This window comes from Oncorhynchus masou, chromosome 30, assembly GCF_036934945.1.
Source record: "Oncorhynchus masou masou isolate Uvic2021 chromosome 30, UVic_Omas_1.1, whole genome shotgun sequence".
In the NCBI taxonomy this organism is placed as follows: domain Eukaryota; kingdom Metazoa; phylum Chordata; class Actinopteri; order Salmoniformes; family Salmonidae; genus Oncorhynchus; species Oncorhynchus masou.
This window is the reverse complement of record NC_088241.1, coordinates 47592273-47612922: the sequence shown is the minus strand read 5'-3', so window position 1 is coordinate 47612922 and position 20650 is coordinate 47592273. Positions and strand designations below refer to the sequence as shown.

At 42.6% G+C, this 20650-nt stretch overlaps 1 protein-coding gene across 4 annotated transcripts in view; it reads right to left on the bottom strand.

The window, feature by feature from the left end:
• LOC135522682 (dihydropyrimidine dehydrogenase [NADP(+)]-like) overlaps positions 1–20650 on the bottom strand; it is a 229926-nt gene that overhangs the window by 105438 nt on the left and 103838 nt on the right. For all 4 annotated transcript variants that reach the window (XR_010452715.1, XM_064949179.1, XM_064949178.1 and 1 more), the window contains 2 exons: positions 12728–12912; positions 8146–8361 (listed from right to left, as the gene is read on the bottom strand). Coding sequence is in view for 3 of the 4 variants with exons in the window: in XM_064949179.1 (XP_064805251.1) it covers positions 8146–8361; positions 12728–12912 (401 nt within the window). In the remaining variant the exon portion in view is untranslated. The remainder of the gene's footprint in view (positions 1–8145; positions 8362–12727; positions 12913–20650) is intronic.

Here is a 20650-nt window from a genome sequence, read left to right as displayed (position 1 = left end):
TCTCCTGCCGAAGCATAGCAAAACCAACCAGAATATTATCCATGTCCGAAATGGCCAAGTATCTGAGAAACTTCAGTTCTTCAGGTCCCATTGATAGGATAATCTCGAAAGGAGCTCGTCCAGTTTGTTCTCCAGAGATTCTACATGTGCCAATAGAGCAGAGGGTAGAGGTGGTTTATTTACGCGCCACTGGACTGTTTCATCACGGTGCCTGCACGTCAGCCTCTGTATCGTCGTCTCTTTTTCTTCCGAGAGACTGGGATTAGGGTCTTGTCCGGGGTGAGCAGTATGTCCTGCGCCGCCAACTGATTGAAGTATAAATCATCATCCAAATCGAGGTTAGGGATCGCTGTTCTGATGTCCAGGAGCTCTTTTCAGTCATAGGAATTGATGGCGGAAACATTACGTAGTTAAGATCAGCTAATAAATTGCAGAATTGGTCAGGAGCCCGTAAAAAGGTCGCTATCTATTCTAGCGCCATTCTCAGACATTCCAGCGTGATTCTGAACCTAACCCTAACTGTAACCGTAGCAAGCGGTTGTTTATAAACAGATAGTTTGTTGATAGTAAGACCACTTGTAGAGCATCTACAGATGGAATATCCAAACTATCCAAATAAACTGAGAAAAACTGAGATAAAACCAAAATGAAATGCGTTGTAAAAGTGTCGCTCAAAATTCTCAACTCCACGATACAATGGAGTTGAGTGGCGATGAGTTTACTTACAACTACAACGAGTCGGTATCAATCCATTCTTAAATTCGCACCCATGTAAGTCCTGTGTAAAGGCTTTCTTTTCCTTGGTTGCTGCAATCTGTTGTTTTTAATATAATAGCATTTTACGCAACCTCCGCCAAGGGAGTCGTTGTTTGTTATCAGAGGAGCAGCCCCGTCAATGCATGGCAGATTGGTATGTCATTTGTTTTCCAAAACAATGGACTCCAACTCCCACTGGCAAATCTATAAGAATCAAGGACGATCACAGTTACACAGTAAGTGTTAAACAATTGATATTTATAAAAGTATCGAATGGTAGTGCATGTTTGTAGTCATAAACTTCACACTCTGTTGGAAAACAGTGCATTATGCGGCGCAATTTGACAGAACATAGAATGAAGATTTTATAAAAAACTAGATTTCAACACTGAAATATAATAGCATCTTTACACGGGACAAACATAGGTACAAGGTACGCATTAAAGAATGGACATTTTCACAAGTATCGATTGATACCAACTCGATGTAGTCCGATGTACACTCTCCCAAAACGCATTGCCACTCAACTCCATTAAGATGTGATGTACATATTGTGGAGTTGGGAATTCTCAGTTAGTAAAAATGTAAACATGGCATTGGTCTTTTTGGATATAAAACATCTATAAGCTTTAATATGGATAGAGGCTCTTTGGGTATACTGTGTGTATCGCTATGCTAGCATGATGTTATGTAGCTGAACCAGAGGCTCTTGATTCCATTATTACCAAAACTGCATCCCAAATGACACCCTATTCCAATAGGGCTCTGGTCAGTGGTAGTACACTATAAGAAATAGGGTGCCATTTGGGAGTCCACACATGAATCATTATAAACAGTCATGAAGGAAAAATCAAAGGGCTGCCCGCTCACTTCTCCCTTCTCCCCCTCTGCAGCCAGCCACTGACCCATCAACAGGAAACTTCATAAACAAGGGAACGAGAGAGAGAGAAAAAAATGAAAATTAAAGAGAGGGAAATAAAAAAGGCCATGTAGCAGTTCTGAGGAGTTGTGATCATCATTCATCTTCATCCCCCAAGTGCAGATGGAACACTTGCTAAGCCATCATTTATTGCTGGTGTTTACTATGCCTACTGTGTTGGACACACACACAAAAACACACACACACACAAACACACACAAACACTGGAGGTGGGGGAAAGGGCTTTGTCAGCAAGTGGGCCTACGCTATTCTCCAACACGAGATGGGCCATGGTAGCAAACACACACACAAGCACACACACACACAAACACAAATACTGGAGGTTGGGGGAAAGGGGCTTGTCAGCAAGTGGGCATACACTATTCTCCTACACAAGATGGGCATTGGTAGCAAAGCATTCAGTGTGTGTGTGTGTGTGTGTGTGTGTGTGTGTGTGTGTGTGTGTGTGTGTGTGTGTGTGTGTGTGTGTGTGTGTGTGTGTGTGTGTGTGTGTGTGTGTGTGTGTGTGTATTCACGGTACGTACATTTATCCTTGTTGATGCCAGTTCAGATTCCTGACAGAGATAGCCTCCTCCGCAGTAATTATCTCCTATCTGTAACCTGTCAATTATAAAACTCAGAAACCTTGAATCCATTACAACATCAAACAAATGTACACCCTAGGAACTTTGATAAACTGTATAATCTCTCTCTCTCTCTATTATCATTCTCTCCCTAGCAGATTCAGTAAGTCTTTCATTCCAACGACCCTGATGCATTGACAAAAACACATTCCAAGATACAGCAAGACCTTGACTTTCCCTTTGTGAGGACGGTGCAAACTGAAGCAACAAGAAATACGAATAAAACAGGGCAGTACAGAGAGTCAGCGTACTCTGTAACCTGTTAAAGTATCAAAATGTATATTAGTGCTTTAACTGGACTGGACACACAGTCTTTTTTACCCCCGCTAGCAGCATCATACTGATGCTACTGTGTAGGTGACAGAATGGCCCTGTCAGGGACTAAATAAATGAATGTCAAAGCCAAAGGATATTAGTCGGCTGTGATAAATGAAGAAGGATATTGTCTGTCAGTTTGGTCATTAGTCTCTTTCACCATTCACTCCTTCTCTGCTTTCTCCCTCCTCCCCTACAGTCCCTCAAAGGCTAATACACACAGACATCGCTACTGCTACATATCTTACACTAATAACAACCATAGGCAATATCTATCTAACCATTAACTACGATAACGCAGTCACAGTAGTAATGAGCGTTCGAGGTCCGAATCAAAAAGCAACTCTGTACTCTGTGTTTGCCACAGACATTGACATTGAAGGAGTGACTTACATAGAAAGTATCACATGTATTGTTAAGCAGAAAATCTCCCCATTCTCTCTAACCCGATAGAGACCTGCTACACACCGACTTCCAACTGTCCTGTTGTTCCAGGGAAGACGAACCCCACACACACCAAATCCGCTACCTTCCATATGTCATTACATCTTCTAACATGTGTCCTCCCTCATCAGTAATGATTGCTTCATGCTAGTGCACAAGTAGTTTCACATTAAAATGAAAACAAGTTAAATCAAACGTAGGTGATTTTGACAAGAATCGGTGGTAGAGAAACATGGCTGTCAAAGCAGTCGTGAGATCTGAGAGGTGTTGACTAATTGCTTGATAATTACACAGTGAATCGTCTAATTAAGCCGACGGTTAATTAGGGTAAGCTTGCGCAGCTTGCAAGTCTTTTTTGGTTTGGTGTAGGTGTGGATTTGTGTGTAGATGTATGTGTGTGTGTGTGTGTCAGCAAATGAGATAAAGAGAGATCGTGAGACTGCTAAAGAGTGAGAGATCGAGAGAGAGAGAGCGAGCGAGAGAGACAAAAGGGTTGAAGTTCATGAAGAACTCCTCCAGACATATACAGGAACCATCTAACCATCCACAGCCTGTAGCCATTGCAACATCATACAGCTGAACCACTTGTGAAGCTTAAATGTGAATAATAATATTAAGAGCTCTAGACATTACCTCCCCAACCTCCCTCCTGCTTTGCAGTGGAGCACCATTATCCTTTGTTTGCCTTAGGACAGGCCCTGTTTATTTTACTACCAATCTGAAAATCTATGATGTGGAATAGAAAGCAGCAAAAAAGACCTGGCATCGGAACGCACTATGCAGTCACACTCCAGCAGTTTGTATTCATTTAACAAGCAAATTAGAGAGGAAGTGGAGTTTGTATAGTGCCTGTATGAGTGTAGAGGAAGAGGAAAATACAGATGACTACAGCCTCATTAGCTACAGTTAGTTACATGTTTACCGGTTATAATATCTAATTTAATTGGGAGATCAAAGGAGTGGTGACGACCTCTTGCATGGCTCAGAGGGCAGAGAAACTACACTATATATACAAAAGTATGTGGACACCCCTTCAAATGAGTGGATTCGGCTATTTCAGCCACACCCGTTGCTGACAGGTGTATAAAATCGACCACATAGCCATGTAATCTCCATAGACAAACATTTGTAGTAGAATGGCCTTACCGAAGAGCTCATTGACTTTTAACACAGCACCATCATAGGATGCCACCTTTCCAACAAGACAGTTCATCAAATTTCGGCCTTGCTAGAGCTGCCCCGGTCAACAGTAAGTGCTGTTATTGTGAAGAGGAAAAGTCTAGGAGCAACAACGGGTCAGCCATAGACCACACAAGCTCACAGAACGGGAACGCCAAATGCTGGAGCGCATAGCGCGTAAAAATCATCTGTTCTTGTTTGCAACACTCACTACCGATTTCCAAACCTCCAATTGTCAACACAAGAACTGTTCGTTGGGAGTTTCATGAAATTGGTTTCCATGGCCGAGCATCCGCACCCAAGCCTAAAAAGCACCATGAGCAATGTCAAGTGTTGGCTGGAGTGTAAAGCTAGAGTGATGAAACATGCTTTACCATGTGGCAGTCCAACGGACAAATCTGGGTTTGGCGGACACCAGGAGAACGCTACCTGCCCCGATGCAGTGCCAACTGTAAAGTTTGGTGGAAGATGAATAATGGTTCAGGCTAGGTCCCTTAGTTCCAGTGAAGGGAAATATTAAAGCAAAAGCATACAATGACATTCTAAATAATTCTGTGCTTCCAATTTTATGGAAACAGTTTGGGGAAGGCCCTTTCCTGATTCAGCATGACAATACCCACATGCACAAAGGGAGGTGGTTTGTCGAGATCCTTGTGGAGGAACTTGACTGGCCTGCACAGAGCTCTGACCTCAACCTCATCAAACACCTGTGGGATGAATTGGAATGGCAAATGTGAGCCAGGCCTAAACGCCCAACATCAGTGCCCGACCTCATTAATGCTCATGGCTGCAAGTCCCTGCAGGAATGTTTCAATATCTAGTGGAAAGCCTTCCCAGAAGAGTGGAGGCTGTTATTGCAGCAAAGTGGGGACCAACTCCATATTAATGCCCATGATTTTGAAATTAGATGTTTGACTAGCAGGTGTCCACATACTATTGGTCATGTAGTGTATGTGCCAGAGATCAGCTTCGTTTCCTATTCTCATCAAACTCATCCTTCCTTCCGATTGCCAAGCTACAGCTCGCTGTGACTTTATCTGAGTGTTACTTGGTGTGATACCATGCATCAGCACATCATTTTGTTTGTACTGGAAAACTGGAAAATGTATTTTCTCAGTGTTTGTTTGGTAAAAACATTTTGATTAAGCTAAGACTTTGCATGAAATATAGAAAACTAGAGCTGGTTTTAAAATTAAAGCATGTTATGGTGTCTTTAAGGACCTTCTTGATTCTAAGTAACCAGAGTAATCCTGATATACAGTATATTCCAAGAAAACATACATCAATTATTATAGTTTTATTGGAAAGAATGCATCATGCACTTTTCCTACAACTGATGGTGCAAACAGTCTGAATCGTGCAGTAAAGCTTATTATATGAGTCAAAAGCCAGTCCAGTTCCTACAGGATGAATAACATGCTAATTACCATGACGCATGTAAGGCTCCATGCTATTTACTAGTGGTTAAAACCATCAGAGAATCTGTGTGGCATCGGCAGAAAACGACCTCCTCACCTCTTACTCTTAATAAAGATGCTGGAGCAGTTGATTAAACTGTGTTGTTAATAAGTAGAGTTTGATTCACAGAGTGCATGAAGCAGAGGCCTGTGGAACTGTGTGTGTGAGTGTGTGTGTGTGTGTGTGTGTGTGTGCGTGCGTGCGTGCGTCAATGTGTGTTAACAACGTTAGGGTTACCATGGAGACGTAGTTACTGTTCGCCACCTCATCAAGGACACGTTTGTGTAATGTTGTAAATGTGGAGTGGGGAGGTCTGCTATTATCTCTCCCTTTAATTGCTTTTGAAGTAAATGCAAAGCATTATTCCATAGTTGTTGAGTGGAAGTTGCTTACGTTTGTTGGATGCACTCGATAAGTTCGATGAAACATTTTTGTTTTAAGTACATAAAACCTGCAACTTCTCTTCGAAACATCATCACTATCTTCTTTACCTGTGACTCTGTACTTTTGGCACAACAGTTAAACTTGAATGCGGGAGCTTCTAGGACCAAGCAGAAACTGTACCCATCAGGGCTCAGCCAATTACAGGTGTGATTTCTACCACCCTGAGACAGTCAAATGATAAACTGAGACAGTATGGTCGCTAGCTATTACAGGTAAACTATCCTGCTGTTACGACCTCAGCAATGTGTGTGTGTGTATGCACGCGCATATATACGTAAATGTGTGTGTGTGTGTGTGTGTGTGTGTATTACTGACATCCATCTAGAGATGTGGTAATTAGCCTCTGAAACATAGCACCGTGTATCACTCACAGGGATTTAGCAGCTGGGTAATTGGTACAACGTAAGGAAAAATGTACTCGTCACTCCTGAGGAGGGAAACGGGGCTATAGATCAGAGGCTTGGGGGGAGAGAGACAGTGGCCCACTGGCCCCTGTGCTCCCCCTGTTTCAGACAGAGCTCTCACAGTTCACAGAGTGGAAGAGGAGGCCAAAACGTTGGCATCGTGGCATTTTTGTTTCATATGCAACACAGTTAATTCATTCAGACTAAGGGTAGACCCCCCTAGCTTTGTTCTATTCTCTCCCTTCTCTTCCTTATGCTGGGCCTTATAATAGCTGGTTAATTCACATCACATTCTTTTCCTTTTTACACAAGCCCTAGAAACAGCCAGGAAGACGATTCTCACATTCACCTAGCAATCCACTGTGCATCTCAAAGCGCTATCAATGGCAACACACTGTAATGTTATGATAGGAGCAGCCAGCAGTGAACAGCACTAGCGAGCAAAAAAACAGGATATTAAAAAAAATAGGTAATCTGTGTTTAAATTGAAACGATACTGAAGGAGAGCCGCCTGTTTCATTCATATTGACATTAAGAACTTCTTTATCGCTCTCCCTAAAGAAAGCTGCACGAACAATTTAAACCAGCAAAGCACACAATAAGGAATAATATGATTTCTGTTTACTGAGATATCAGCTGGTATTTTGGCGCTACACTGACAGCCAATAGCTACAACAGTATATTAGACCCCAATCTAGCAACTACAAATGTCAAGAGAATGCGAAAGAGGGAGGATGTGGTGAAAGGGATGGGTGGGGGGGTGTCAAACATATGTGTAAAAAAAAATATTTTTTTAAACCAACAGAGTTTACATAAACATATTCTGAGGCTGAATCATTATCATATGTGCAGCTGTCAATCTTGATGCTTCAGCTGAGACCAAAGCGCCTAGGAAAACAGTATAATACAGCAACCCTATACCAGGTTGACCATGATTTCTCTCTGAACTCCCTTGGTAAGTCCAGGCATGGTACATTAAGCTTATTCAAAAGCCAGCAGAGGTGAAATACTTGTAGCAACAGTAGCAAGCCCATATATCCAGGCTCCTTCTCTCCTTCTCTCTTTCTGCTCTCTAAATCTCTCTTAAAAGAAACAGAAAGTTTAACTTTTCAAAATGACAAAGGGGCAGTCCATAAAACAAGTGATGGAGGCAGTGATATGTTTTCATCAAAACAGGGACAGCCACGCTCGCCTCATGCTTTCTCTACATCAGGTATCATTTACAAACTCAGCGAGGCAATGTGGGCTTCCAGTCACAAATTAGCTGCGTGGATGAGGTCGTCGGTGGGGCAAGGTATAAAGAATGTCAGTGAAATTACATGAATCAGCTATATTGAAAAAAAATGGCAAGTGAAAGCATCATCTGGTGAAGTTTGTGATTTGTTTTACATTTTCTTTTTCTACTTTCTTTTCTTTACTTGAATTTAATATATATATATATATATATATATATATATATATATATATATATATAGCTCCAGTAATCAAATGGTACCAGCTACAGAACAAAGATGCAGCATATCCCTGGTTAATGCCCAATAGACACCTACACACTAATATAAAGCTGAGTAGACATGAGTACCTTGTCCAGAGAGAAGGTCTTGGTGAGAGCGAAGCCCCATCCTTCCAGGAAGGCCCTGCGGATCATGGCTGTGCTGGTGGTGGGGGGAGCGGAGGCCAGGCCAAAGGGGTTGGGGAACCTGATCCCACACATCTCCACACCGATGTCCACAGAGTCGATGGCACAGTGGAAGAGAGGGAGCTGGGGGACGCTGGACACCGTCTGGCCGTGGAGAGACTGGAAGGTCAAAACATCCAGTTACACTACCACTACCAACGACAGGAATAGGGTTGAAAGTTCCAGGAACAGAATTTAACAGCATTTTGCAAACCTAGTAACAGATCCGACAGACCTCAAAGATGACGCCGAAGAACATGGCTGACGTTTTACATTCTCTTGTATTATAATTTCTTTTTGCGTTTTCTGAAACTTACTTTTTAACTCATTGTGTACATAATGTTGCTGTCTCTTATGACCGAAAATAACTTCTGGACATCAGAAAAGCGATTACTCGCCGCGGACTGGAAGAAACGTTTTCCTTTAACGAGTCCGACGAGAAGGATATCCTGCTTTCACTGGAACAGGCCCAGATTCACGCCTTTTACGTGAAGAAAAGATAACGGAAAAAGGAAGAAGCCGGAGGCGAGCGAGTAAACTCCCAATGCCTTCCATTCTCTTTACTAATGTGCTATCTTTAGAAAATAAAATTGATGACCTACAATTAAGATTATCCTACCAACGGGACATTAAAGACTAACATCTTATGTTTCCCCGAGACGTGGCTGAACGAAGAAATGGATAATATAGAGCTGGAGGGATTTTCCATGCACTGGCAGAACAGAGACGCTACCTCAGGTAAGACGAGGGTGGGGGTGTGTGTCTACAGTGGTAGGCCTGATCACCGACAACGATAAGACGGCCTATAGGGAGGAGGCCAGAGAACTGGCAGTGTGGTGCAAGGACAACAACCTCTCCCTCAATGTGAGCAAGACAAAGGAGCTGATCGTGGACTACAGGAAAAGGTGGGCCGAACAGGCCATTAACATCGACGGGGCTATAGTGGAGCGGGTCGAGAGTTTCAAGCTCCTTTGTGTACACATCACCAAAAAACTATCATGGTCCAAACTAGAGGTTGACCGATTATGATTTTAGAACGCCGATATCGATTTATTGGAGGCCCAAAAAAAGCCAATACCGATTAATCAGCCGATATAAGTATATATATATTTGTAATAATGACAATTACAACAATACTGAATTAACACATTTTAACTTAATATAATACATAAATAAAAATCAATTTAGCCTCAAATAAATAATGTAACATGTTCAATTTGGTTTAAATAATGCAAAAACACAGTGTTGGGAGAAGTAAAAGTAAAAGTGCTATATGTGCCATGTAAAAAAGCTAACATTTAAGTTCTTGCTCAGAATATGAGAACATATGAAAGCTGGTGGTTATTTTTAACATGAGCCTTCAATATTCCCAGTTAAGAAGTTTTAGGTTGTAGTTATTATAGGAATTATAGGACTATTTCTCTCTATACCATTTGTATTTCATATACCTTTGACTATTGGATGTTCTTATAACTGGTGGCATCCATAAGTCTAAATATTGCTGTTATATTGCACAACCTTCAATGTTATGTCATAATTATGAAAAATTCTGGACAATTAATTACGGTCTTTGTTTGGAAGAAATGGTCTGCAAACAGTTCTCAACAAGCCAGGCTGCCCAAACTGCTGCATATACCCGGACTCTGCTTGCACAGAACCCAAGAGAAGTGACACAATTTTCTTAGTTAATATTGCAAAGCTTCCTGACATCCAGGACTTATATAATAGGTGGTGTCAGAGGAAAGCCCATAAAATTGTCAGAGACTCCAATCACTCAAGTTATAGACTTTTCTCTGCTACCGCACGGCAAGTCTTACCGGAGCGCCAAGTCTAGGACCAAAAGGCTCCTCAACAGCTTCTACTCCCAAGCCAATAGACTGCTGAATATTTAATAAAAATCGCCACCGGACAATTTACATTGACCCCCCTTGTACACTGCTGCTACGTGCTGTTTGTTTGTTACCTATGCATAGTCACTTCGCCCACACCTACATGTACAGATTACCTCAACTAGCCTGTACCCCCGCACAGTGACTCGGTACCGGTGCCCCCTGTATATAGCATCGTTATTGTTATTCTTATTGTGTTACTTTTTATTATTACTTTTTATTTTAGCCTACTTGGTAAATAGTTTATTTTTCTTGAACTACACTGTTGGTAAGGGCTTGTAAGTAAGCATTTCACGGTTAAGTCTACACTTGTTGTATTCGGTGTATGCAGCAAATAAAGTTTGCTTTGACAGAGCTGTGAGATAACGAAAATAACCACTGGTATTATGACAAAAGTCAACATACAGCAGTCATATACTCAGCAGCCTCCTCATCCTCCCTAGGCACCCAATGTCCCAAATGGTACCCTATGAAGTAGTGCACTATATAGGGAATAAGGTGCCATTTGGGACACATCCCTAAAGTCGAACATACAACAGTCGTCCATCCATCCAGCAGCCTCTTCCTCTCCTCCTCCTAATTAGCCCAGCGTTTATCACAGTCTCTGATTGCTTTTGTAATGATGTCACCGCCGCATAATGAATGAGGAGGTGTCACGCTGTGTGTGTATGTATTTTTTGTGTGTGTGTGTGTGTGTGTCATGCTGCGGCAAGGCGGCTGTTACATGACAGCCGGTGTTCCCCTTCGAGGGGTTTGGCATGTGGAGGAATACACGCCAAACACACGCCAAGCAACACGGGGGAAAACAGCAGCGGGGAACATGTAAATACAAAAGATGGTGATTATTAGGAATACTGGGGGGTTCCAGAGTTCCAACCAACAACAGCTTTAGCTGTCAAGATGTTGACATGTTCTGGATCATCGTCCTCCCCACAACATGTCTCCTTATCTGAATCCCAAATGGCCCCATATTCCCTTTATCAGGGCTCTCCAACCCTGTACCTGGAGAGCTACTGTCCTATAGGTTTTCACAGCAACCCTAATCTAGCACACCTGATTCTAATAATTAGCTGGTTGATAAGCTAAATCAGGTTAGTTACAACTGGGGTTGAAGTGAAAACCTACAGAAGGGTAGCTCTCCAGGAACAGGGTTGGAGTGCCCTGACCGATATAGTCCCTAGTTAAAAGTAGTGCACTACATAGGGAAGAGTGTTATGTGGGACAAGTCCATTTCTACTTTGAAACTGGTTTCTCTCATATGGTGGTGAATGAATATATGCTTGACCTCATTCACATAAGTATATAGATAATATTTTAGAGTAAAAAGCAACCTCTCACCCAGGTGTCCCATGCAGCACTAAGTTCCCAGAATTCCTTGCATAAATAAGGTCTAAATGCAACCATGCACATGATATGATAGCAAAAATACACTGAAAACAGCCTAAATGCACTGCTCGAAAGGGAGACCTATGACACAGTAATATCACATTCTAATATAAAACACACTATTATCCTGAACGTGGAACACACAGTTCAAGGGATCCCCGAATGGCTCAGATATTAATTGCTGACCATTTCCAGCAAATTGCCTGAATTCATTTCCTCTTCCTTGGTCGATTACTGTACAAAACCAAGCAATATACTGTTGCTTCCTTTCTGGTTACAAGTGGCATTTAATCTGCAAATAAACACTTGTCTATGCTTTGCACTGAACACAGCTACATTACTACAATTAACCTGCATCTGAACCGGGCCCCGGTCTGCCGAGCGCTGCACTCTGCAGTATAATCTGAGAGGAAACGGAGGGATGGGGGAGGAGGATGGAGGGATGTAGAGGAGGTCAGGCACCTCAGGAAGACAAGCCGGCACGCTGGGAGAATTGGAGGCTGGGAATCAACCGCTGTCTCTGTTATTACGTGCGGGAGCTGTAAAGAGTCCTCTCTGATCCTGCCTTTACACAGACTAGTGCACCACACACCCATCTGTACTGCACTTTGACTCATTCACTTAGTGTTCACCACAGTAAGTGCTGCGTGCAGTACAGTACGGGGTGTACATGCTGAGTGTTCGAGGTGAACGTAGTAATGATGATGATGTATCATTTGGCTTCCTTTCCACTTCCTTTTCAAACCCACAGAAGACATGAATTAATCCACAACGGAAAGAGCTAATATTGCATCGGGACTATTTCAATATTGACATATTCTGCTAATTGAGAAGTGATGTAATTGCCTTGGTTCATTCATGAATCTACACACGGCGATGCTGTTATTGGGAAAAAGAAAAGGAAACAAATGAAAGTCGAGCAAGATGAAGTACTGAACATTGTTACTGTGTAAATGTTTATAGTCACTCTCAAAAAGTGAGGGTTTACTTGATCGTCAGTGAAACGTTAGCTTTCTCTAAAGCCTCCATCTTTCCTTTTCTATTTCTTTCTCCTCCTCCCTCATGTGTGAATGTTGAAAACGTTGGAACAGTCTGTATATATGTGTGTGTGTGTGTGTGTGTGTGTGTGTGTGTGTGTGTGTGTGTGTGTGTGTGTGTGTGTGTGTGTGTGTGTGTGTGTGTAGAACACAGCCCTGGGGCTGGGGACACACCTGTAGGTACTTGTGCATGTGCCAAGATGCCTGTTTGCCGTCGTTGACTGACTCCACGGTGGTGTTTGCCTGTCCCGCCACGTCGCCCCCAGCAAACACCCAGGACTCACTGCTCTGCATGCTCTCTGGGTCCAGCTCTGGGAGACCCCAGCGGTTCAACCGCACCGGAGCCATGGCCTCTTTCACTGGAGGAGAGGGGAAAGAGGATCCACAGTTCGTGATGGTGTGGGCAGTACTTAAGTAAAAATACTTGAAAGTACTACTTAAGTCATTTTTGGGGGGTATCTGTACTTTACTTCGCTATTTATATTTTTGAAAACTTTTACTTTTACTTCACTACATTCCAAAAGAAAATAATGTTCTTTTTACTCCATACATTTTCCCTAAAACCCAAAAGTACTCTTACATTTTGAATGCATCACAGGACAGGAAAATGGTCCAATTCACACACTTGTCAAGAGAACGTCCCTGGTCAAACCTATTGCCTCTGAGCACACGTGCTTTGTTTGTTAATTATGTCTGAGTGTTGGAGTGTGCCCCTGGCTATCCATACATTTAAAAAACAAGAATGGTGGCATCTGGTTTGCTTAATATAAGGAATTTTAAATTATTATACTTTTGACACTATATATGAATATATGTTTAATTTACTTTTGATACTTATGTATATTTAACATCAACTACTTTAAGACTTTTACTCAAGTAGAATTTTACTGGGTGACATTCAACTTTTACTTGAGTCATTTTCGATTAAGGGATCCTCACTTTTACTCTAGTATGACGATTGGGTACTTTTTCCACCACTGGGTGTGGGGTGTGTGTGTTTGTGTGTGTGTGTGACTGTTTGTGTGACAGAGATAGAAAGAGAGAAAGAAAGAGAATGACAGAGAGAGAAAGGGAGAGAAAGAGGCGAGAGACGACAGAAAGTGATAAAGAGAGGAGAAAGAAAGAGAACGAGAGAGAGGAAGATAACGAGATAAAAAAAAAATTGTAGTGAGAGTGAGCGACCGTGATGGACTACAAACCATACAGAGAGCAATATGAAGTCTGTGACAAGACCGATGACAGCAGGGGATTCACGCTCTCTGTCTCTCCCCTCACTCTCAGCTAGGTTAATGTAACATCTCCTGAGGCATTCATTCACCGTTAGCTGAACGTTAGCCCAGAGATCCTCTGTCAAACTGATCTACATTATAAAAAAGCTCATTTTCTTCTACCTCACCTATACAATTCATCTTTCAGACTAAATGCTTTTCAGCATGGAAGATGGCCTGCATCTATCAGCAGGGACATTTTTAAATACAGATCTGCGAGTTGGACAAGATTTATTACACTCTATTAGAATTACAAGAGGGAGGGGGGAAAGTTACACCTTCCCAGTCTATTCAATGGGGAAAGGTTTTCAGCACACAACTAAGAATACAATGTTTTATTGCAACCACACTATTGAAGTTGAATTCCTCCATAAGGGGAGGACAGAGGAGAATGTGTAGAGAGTTGACATGCGTTCGGCGTGTCAAACCCCTCAGAGTGGAACACCAGCTGTCATGTCACGGCCGTCTTGCTGCAGTGTTACACACACATGACAATGTATGATGCGGTGACTGTTATCACACACGGTGATGGGGGATAAACACAGCAGCATCGTCCTGCTATAGTGATGAACAGACTCACTTACAAGACATTGGGGAAACAAAATGGTGTCAAGATGATTGCAATAGAAATTCTGGGCTTTTGCCCATTCACTTAGTAGAAGAAGATACATACCTCATTATACTGTACAAAAATGTGTATTGGTATATTCAGCAGAATATTTAATATGGCATGTTGTGTTACCATACATTTCCATATAATCCATATGTTTAATCATCCATTCTGAGCCATTATTAGCATATGCTATAACAGCTAGAGCTAGACCTACACAACACAAATTCGGCAAAAAATAGAAACCTCCCTTTTTCAGGACCCTGTCTTTCAAAGATCATTCGTAAAAATCCAAATAACTTCACAGATCTTCATTGTAAAGGGTTTAAACACTGTTTCTCATGCTTGTTCAATGAACCATAAACAATGAAGGAACATGCACCGGTGGAACGGTCCTTAAGACACTAACAGCTTACAGACTGTAGGCATTTAAGGTCACGGTTATGAAAACTTAGGGCACTAAAGAGGCCTTTCTACTGACTGAAAAACCCCAAAAGAAAGATGCCCGGGGTCCCTGCTCATCTGTGTGAACGTGCCATAGGCATGCTGCAAGAAGGCATTAGGACTGCAGATGTGGCCGGGGCAATAAATTGCACTGTCCGTACTGTGAGACGCCCAAGACAGCGCTACAGGGAGACAAGACGGACAGCTGATCATCCTCGCAGTGGCAGACCACGTGTAACAACACCTGCACAGGATCGGAACATCCGAACATCACACCTGCGGGACAGGTACAGGATGGCAACAACAACTGCCTGAGTTACACCAGGAACGCACAATCCCTTGATCAGTGCTCAGACTATCCGCAATAGGCTGAGAGAGGCTGGACTGAGGGCTTGTAGGCCTGTTGTAAGGCATGTCCTCATCAGACATCACCGGCAACAACGTCGCCTACGGGCACAAACCCACCGTCGCTGGACCAGACAGGACTGGCAAAAAGTGCTCTTCACTGACGAGTCGCGGTTTTGTCTCACCAGGGGTAATGGTCGGATTCGTGTTTATCATCGAAGGAATGAGCGTTACACCGAGGCCTGTACTCTGGAGCGAGATCGATTTGGAGGTGGAGGGTCCGTTATAGTCTGGGGCGGTGTGTCACAGCATCATCGAACTAAGCTTGTTGTCATGTTAGTGTTTTGCCATGGCCAGCGAAAAGCCCGGATCTCAATCCCATTGAGCACGTCTGGGACCTGTTGGATCGGAAGGTGAGGGCTAGAGCCATTCCCGCCAGAAATGTCAGGGAACTTGCAGGTGCCTTGGCGGAAGAGTGGGGTAACATCTCACAGCAAGAACTGGCAAATCTGGTGCAGTCCATGAGGAGGAGATGCACTGCATTACTTAAATGCAGCTGGTGGCCACACCAGATACTGATTGTTACTTTTGATTTTGACCCGCGCTTTGTTCAGGGACACATTATTCAATTTTTATTCAATTTCCACATGTCTGTGGAACTTGTTCAGTTTATGTCTTAGTTGTTGAATCTTGTTATGTTCATACAAATACATGTTAAGTTTGCTAAAAATAATCACAGTTGATAGTGAGAGGACGTTTCCTTTTTTGCTGAGTTTATATCCCTCATAATAACAGCTAGCTATAACTGCTGTAGCTAGGGCCAATACAACACCTGCATCCCTCATAATAACAGCTAGCCATAACTTCTGTAGCTAGAGCTTATACAGCACATACATCCCTTATAATAACAGCTAGCTATAACTGCTGTAGCTAGAGCCTACAACAACACCTTCATCTGTCATGCATAGTACCTGGCAACACAAACAAGGGGGAGCTGTTTTGAAGCCACCGTGCCTCCATCTTGGCATTCCCCGAAAATTGTACAAAATATTTTATAGAAATGCATATATTAATGTCTACGTCTTTGATTTTACCATGTTTATTATTTTACACACATCTTAATGCATACATTTAAACTATATTATATGAGCTAAACATACAAATAACAAATAAAGTATCATTTTTAGAAAGTACTAAAGGGGAAGTGCTTATATGGCCAACCAGTGGCTTCAAAGCATCTCACTGGCTAGCACATAGCATGAGCAATCCAAGGTATATATACATCTTTGGCATGAACGCACACGCATGCAAACTATGCAGACGCCCACACACAGAAACACACACACACTTTTTGTGACAGTACAGCGTAAAGGGAAAGAGATGCTTAGCTAACACAGAGGAGGTGGGTGCATCATGTCTCCAGTTCCCCACCCACCCTCCATGAAACTCAGCAGGAAGGAGACCAAACAGGAAGGAGGCATGGGTGCAATAATGGCTGCCTCCCTCCCTCCCAGAACTGAGTCTGCTTCCCAAATTACACCCTATGCCCTTTAAAGTGCGCTACTTTTGACCAGGACCCATAGGGCTCTGGTCAAAGGCAGTTGACTACATAGGGAATATGGTGCCATTTGCGACGCACACTGGGTCCAGCCCACCAGACTATACAGGCCAGGTTTTAACTGCTAACTCATCCTACAGCTGTGTTCACTGCCAAGCGGAACATCCTCTGTGGGTCTGACAACATACTTAAGTGGATAAGTGATTCATAGTTCAAGAATAAGGATCATTCTGACTGTACTACTCTGGGGATTCTTTTCTCAGCATTTTGTTGTTTCTGTATGATGAAATCACACACTCAAAACACACAGGCGCTTGCAAGCACGCTTGACACACACACATACACACACAAACAAACACACACACACACACTCTCATGCCAAGGCACGGATCAATTCCTTCCTAAATATGCAGGCAATCAGGTTTGGCAGAAATATCATCCTATCAAATTAAACTAGTTTGCTCGGAGTCACGCACCCCATTTAATTCAGGCTCTTATCAGTAATTCCTCATGTTTTAATTAACCTTGGTGATTAATTGCTAATCATAACAATACCCTCCTTAGCACTCGATGACACCTTCGGGGATGTGGAGCAGGTTCTAAGGATGTTTCTTTAGCAACAGGTCAACCATAGTACCAGGGGGGAGGAAGAGAGATAGTCCGTGTCCCAAATGCCATCCTTTACTGTGCACTCCTTTTCACCAGCGCTTGATGGACCCTGGTCAAAAGTAGTGCACTATGAATGGAATAGAGTGCCTTTGGACACGCAAAAAGAGTAGCAAAATGGATAACAAAATCCATTTGAGCTGTGAAGAGGTGGAAGTGGGTAGACCGAATCAGTGGAGCAGATTACGATAACAATCAGTCAATCAAGCCTTTACCCCATCTATAAAATCAATAAGACACAGTCAGATAGACACAGTCAGGCAAGAACGTCAGCGGAACTCGGTCTACACTGAGTCTCTCACACTCTCTCTTTATCTTAATTACTTGGTTGAGTAGATGTGTATTTCACCATCACGACCGATTATGAATGCGTGTAAAACATCTTCAGTTTCTGCCTGCTTAGGTAGCCCCAACTATGTATTTGTGCATCTGTGCTGCATCGCAAGGTTGGCTAATGGCAGCGCTAGCTGGGTAACCAGTTGTAAAGCTCTGTCGCTCTATCGCCGAGCACTTGTGCGTGTGTGTGTGTGTGTGTGTGTGTGTGTGCGCGTCACCGGGCGGTCGTCTGAGCTTAAAACTCATTACAGTGATTTCATGTCATTGTTGGGTGACTCTGGACAGTGTGTGGCGTTTGTGGCCCTGCTGTGATACCCACGTCTGTTTATTCAATAGCAGCCTAATTGAAAATCATAGCAGGTATGGCCTTTTCTCAACACAATCTAATTACCTGCCCTGGCGACAGTGTCACACAAAAAGACAGGCGTTGTCTTGTAAGCAAGTGGGTTTAAAAAAAATGATCATCCTAGACGAGGGCTCCCCTACTGGTGCCCTCCAGGTTTGGCCCCCACATGTTTTCTGAGCAATTTTTTAAAATAATAATAATATATATATATATATATATATATATATATATATATATATATATATATATATATATACATATTATTATATTATTATAATGATAATATATTATTATCATAGTCAAACATTTGGACACACCTACTCATTCCAGGGTTTTTCTTTATTTTTAATATTTTCTATATTGTAGAATAATAGACATCAAAACTATGAAAAAGCTCAATCATATGGTAACCAAAAAAGTGTTAAACATATCAACGTATATTTTATTTTTGAGATTCTTCACAGTAGCCATCATTTATGACAGACACTCTTGGCATTCTCTCACCTAGCTTTTTTATTTTATTTATTTTACCTTTATTTAACTAGGCAAGTCAGTTAAGAACAAATTCTTATTTGCAATGACGGCCTAGGAACAGTGGGTTAACTGCCTGTTCAGGGGCAGAACGACAGATTTGTACCTTGTCAGCTCGGGCTTTTGTACTTGCAACCTTCCGGTTACTAGTCCAACGCTCTAACCACTAGGCTACCCTGCCACCCCGATGAGTTAGTCACCTGGAATGCATTTCAATTAACAGGTGTGCTTCGTTAAAAGTGAATTTGTGGAATTTCTTTCCTTCTTCTTTCGTTTGAGACAAGTCACTTGTTGTGACAAGGTAGGGGTGGTATACAGAAGATAGCCTTATTTGGTAAAAGACCAAGTCCAGCTCAAATAAGCAAAGAGAAATGACAGTCCATTACCTTAAGACATGAAGGTCAGTCAATCCGGAGAATTTCAAGAACTTTGAACGTTTCTTCAAGAGCAGTCGCAAAAACTATCAAGCGCTATGATGAAACTGAATCGTGAAGACCGCCAAAGGAATGGAAGACCCAGAGTTACCTCCGCTACAGAGGATAAGTTCATCTCAGTTCATCTCGCACCTCAGATTGCAGCCCAAATAAATGCTTCACAGGGTCCAAGTAACAGACATCTCAGCATCAACTGTTCAGAGGAGACTGCATGAATCAGGCCTTCATAGTCGAATTGCTGCAAAAAAAAACATGACTAAAGTACACCAATAAGAAGAGACTTACTTGGGCCAAGAACTGTTGGTTCCAACAGCTGTGTCTTTTTGAGACGCAGAGTAGGTGAACGGATGATCTCCACATGTGTGGGTCCCACCGTGAAGCTTGGAGGAGGAGGGGAGGTGTGATGGTGCTTTGCCGGTGACACTGTCTGTGATTTATTTAGATGTCAAGGCACAATTAACAGCATGGCTACCACAGCATTCTGCAGTGATATGCCATCCAATCTGGTTTGCGCTTGGTGGAACTGTTATTTGTTTTTCAACAGGACAATGACCCCAAAGACACCTCCAGGCTGTGTAAGGGCTATTTGACCAAGAAGGAGAGTGATGGAGTGCTGCATCAGATGACCTGGCCTCCACAATCACCCAACCTCAACCCAATTGAGATGGTTTGGGATAAGTTGGACGGCAGAGTGAAGGAAAAGCAGCTGTCATGACGTTGGCCTGGGGATGGGTTTATGACAGTCATAAATACCTCTTCCCCCCTTTTTCCTCTCTCTACCCTACTGATGTTACATTTGCAAACCCCTTGGCTAACATAGAGATTCTGGGAACATCAGAAGGTAGGGGGAAATGAACTATATTCTGGTAATCCGACCAATTGAACATATGTGGTGGTACTTAATGAATATGATGTCAGTTCGGTTGTCATCTAAAACATTCTCATCAATGAAAAGATGACAAACTCTACAGTGGAAAGTCTACACATCAGTTATCGGATTCACATGGAATTGTTGTTCAATTTAAATGTTTGAATATGAAATTATTCGTGGTGGGATGAAATGTGATTTTAGCTTCTAAAATGTGAGATTTGGGTTTTCATAAGGTTAGGGCTCTGCTCAATCAGTGGCCCGCCCCTGTGAAGAGTCATGGGTTATAAAACTTTTCAGACACACCCTTCTCGCTCCACTATATGACAATATATGATGACAATATAACCTCCTGTTCCGAGGATGTGAGGACGACTGTCCGATGTCAGAATGGTTCAGATAATAACTACAGAACGAAGCCAACATCAGCGTGAGCTTTGGTTGCGAATGGTATGAACTTTGACCTCTTATTCACTACAGAAGTGATACCTCCCAGCCGTTGAGTTAGCAACAGCAGCTGCAAACGAGGGTTAAGAAGGAACAGACAGAGTATCCCGTCTATCACACAACGACGTTACGACAACATATCCAATTGACCACCAGAGACATTCTTCAAAGGACAAAGGACTTGGTTTGGCAACACGGCCTTGCATCTACCACCAACCTGCTGAAGCGCAGCTCAGAGTAAATA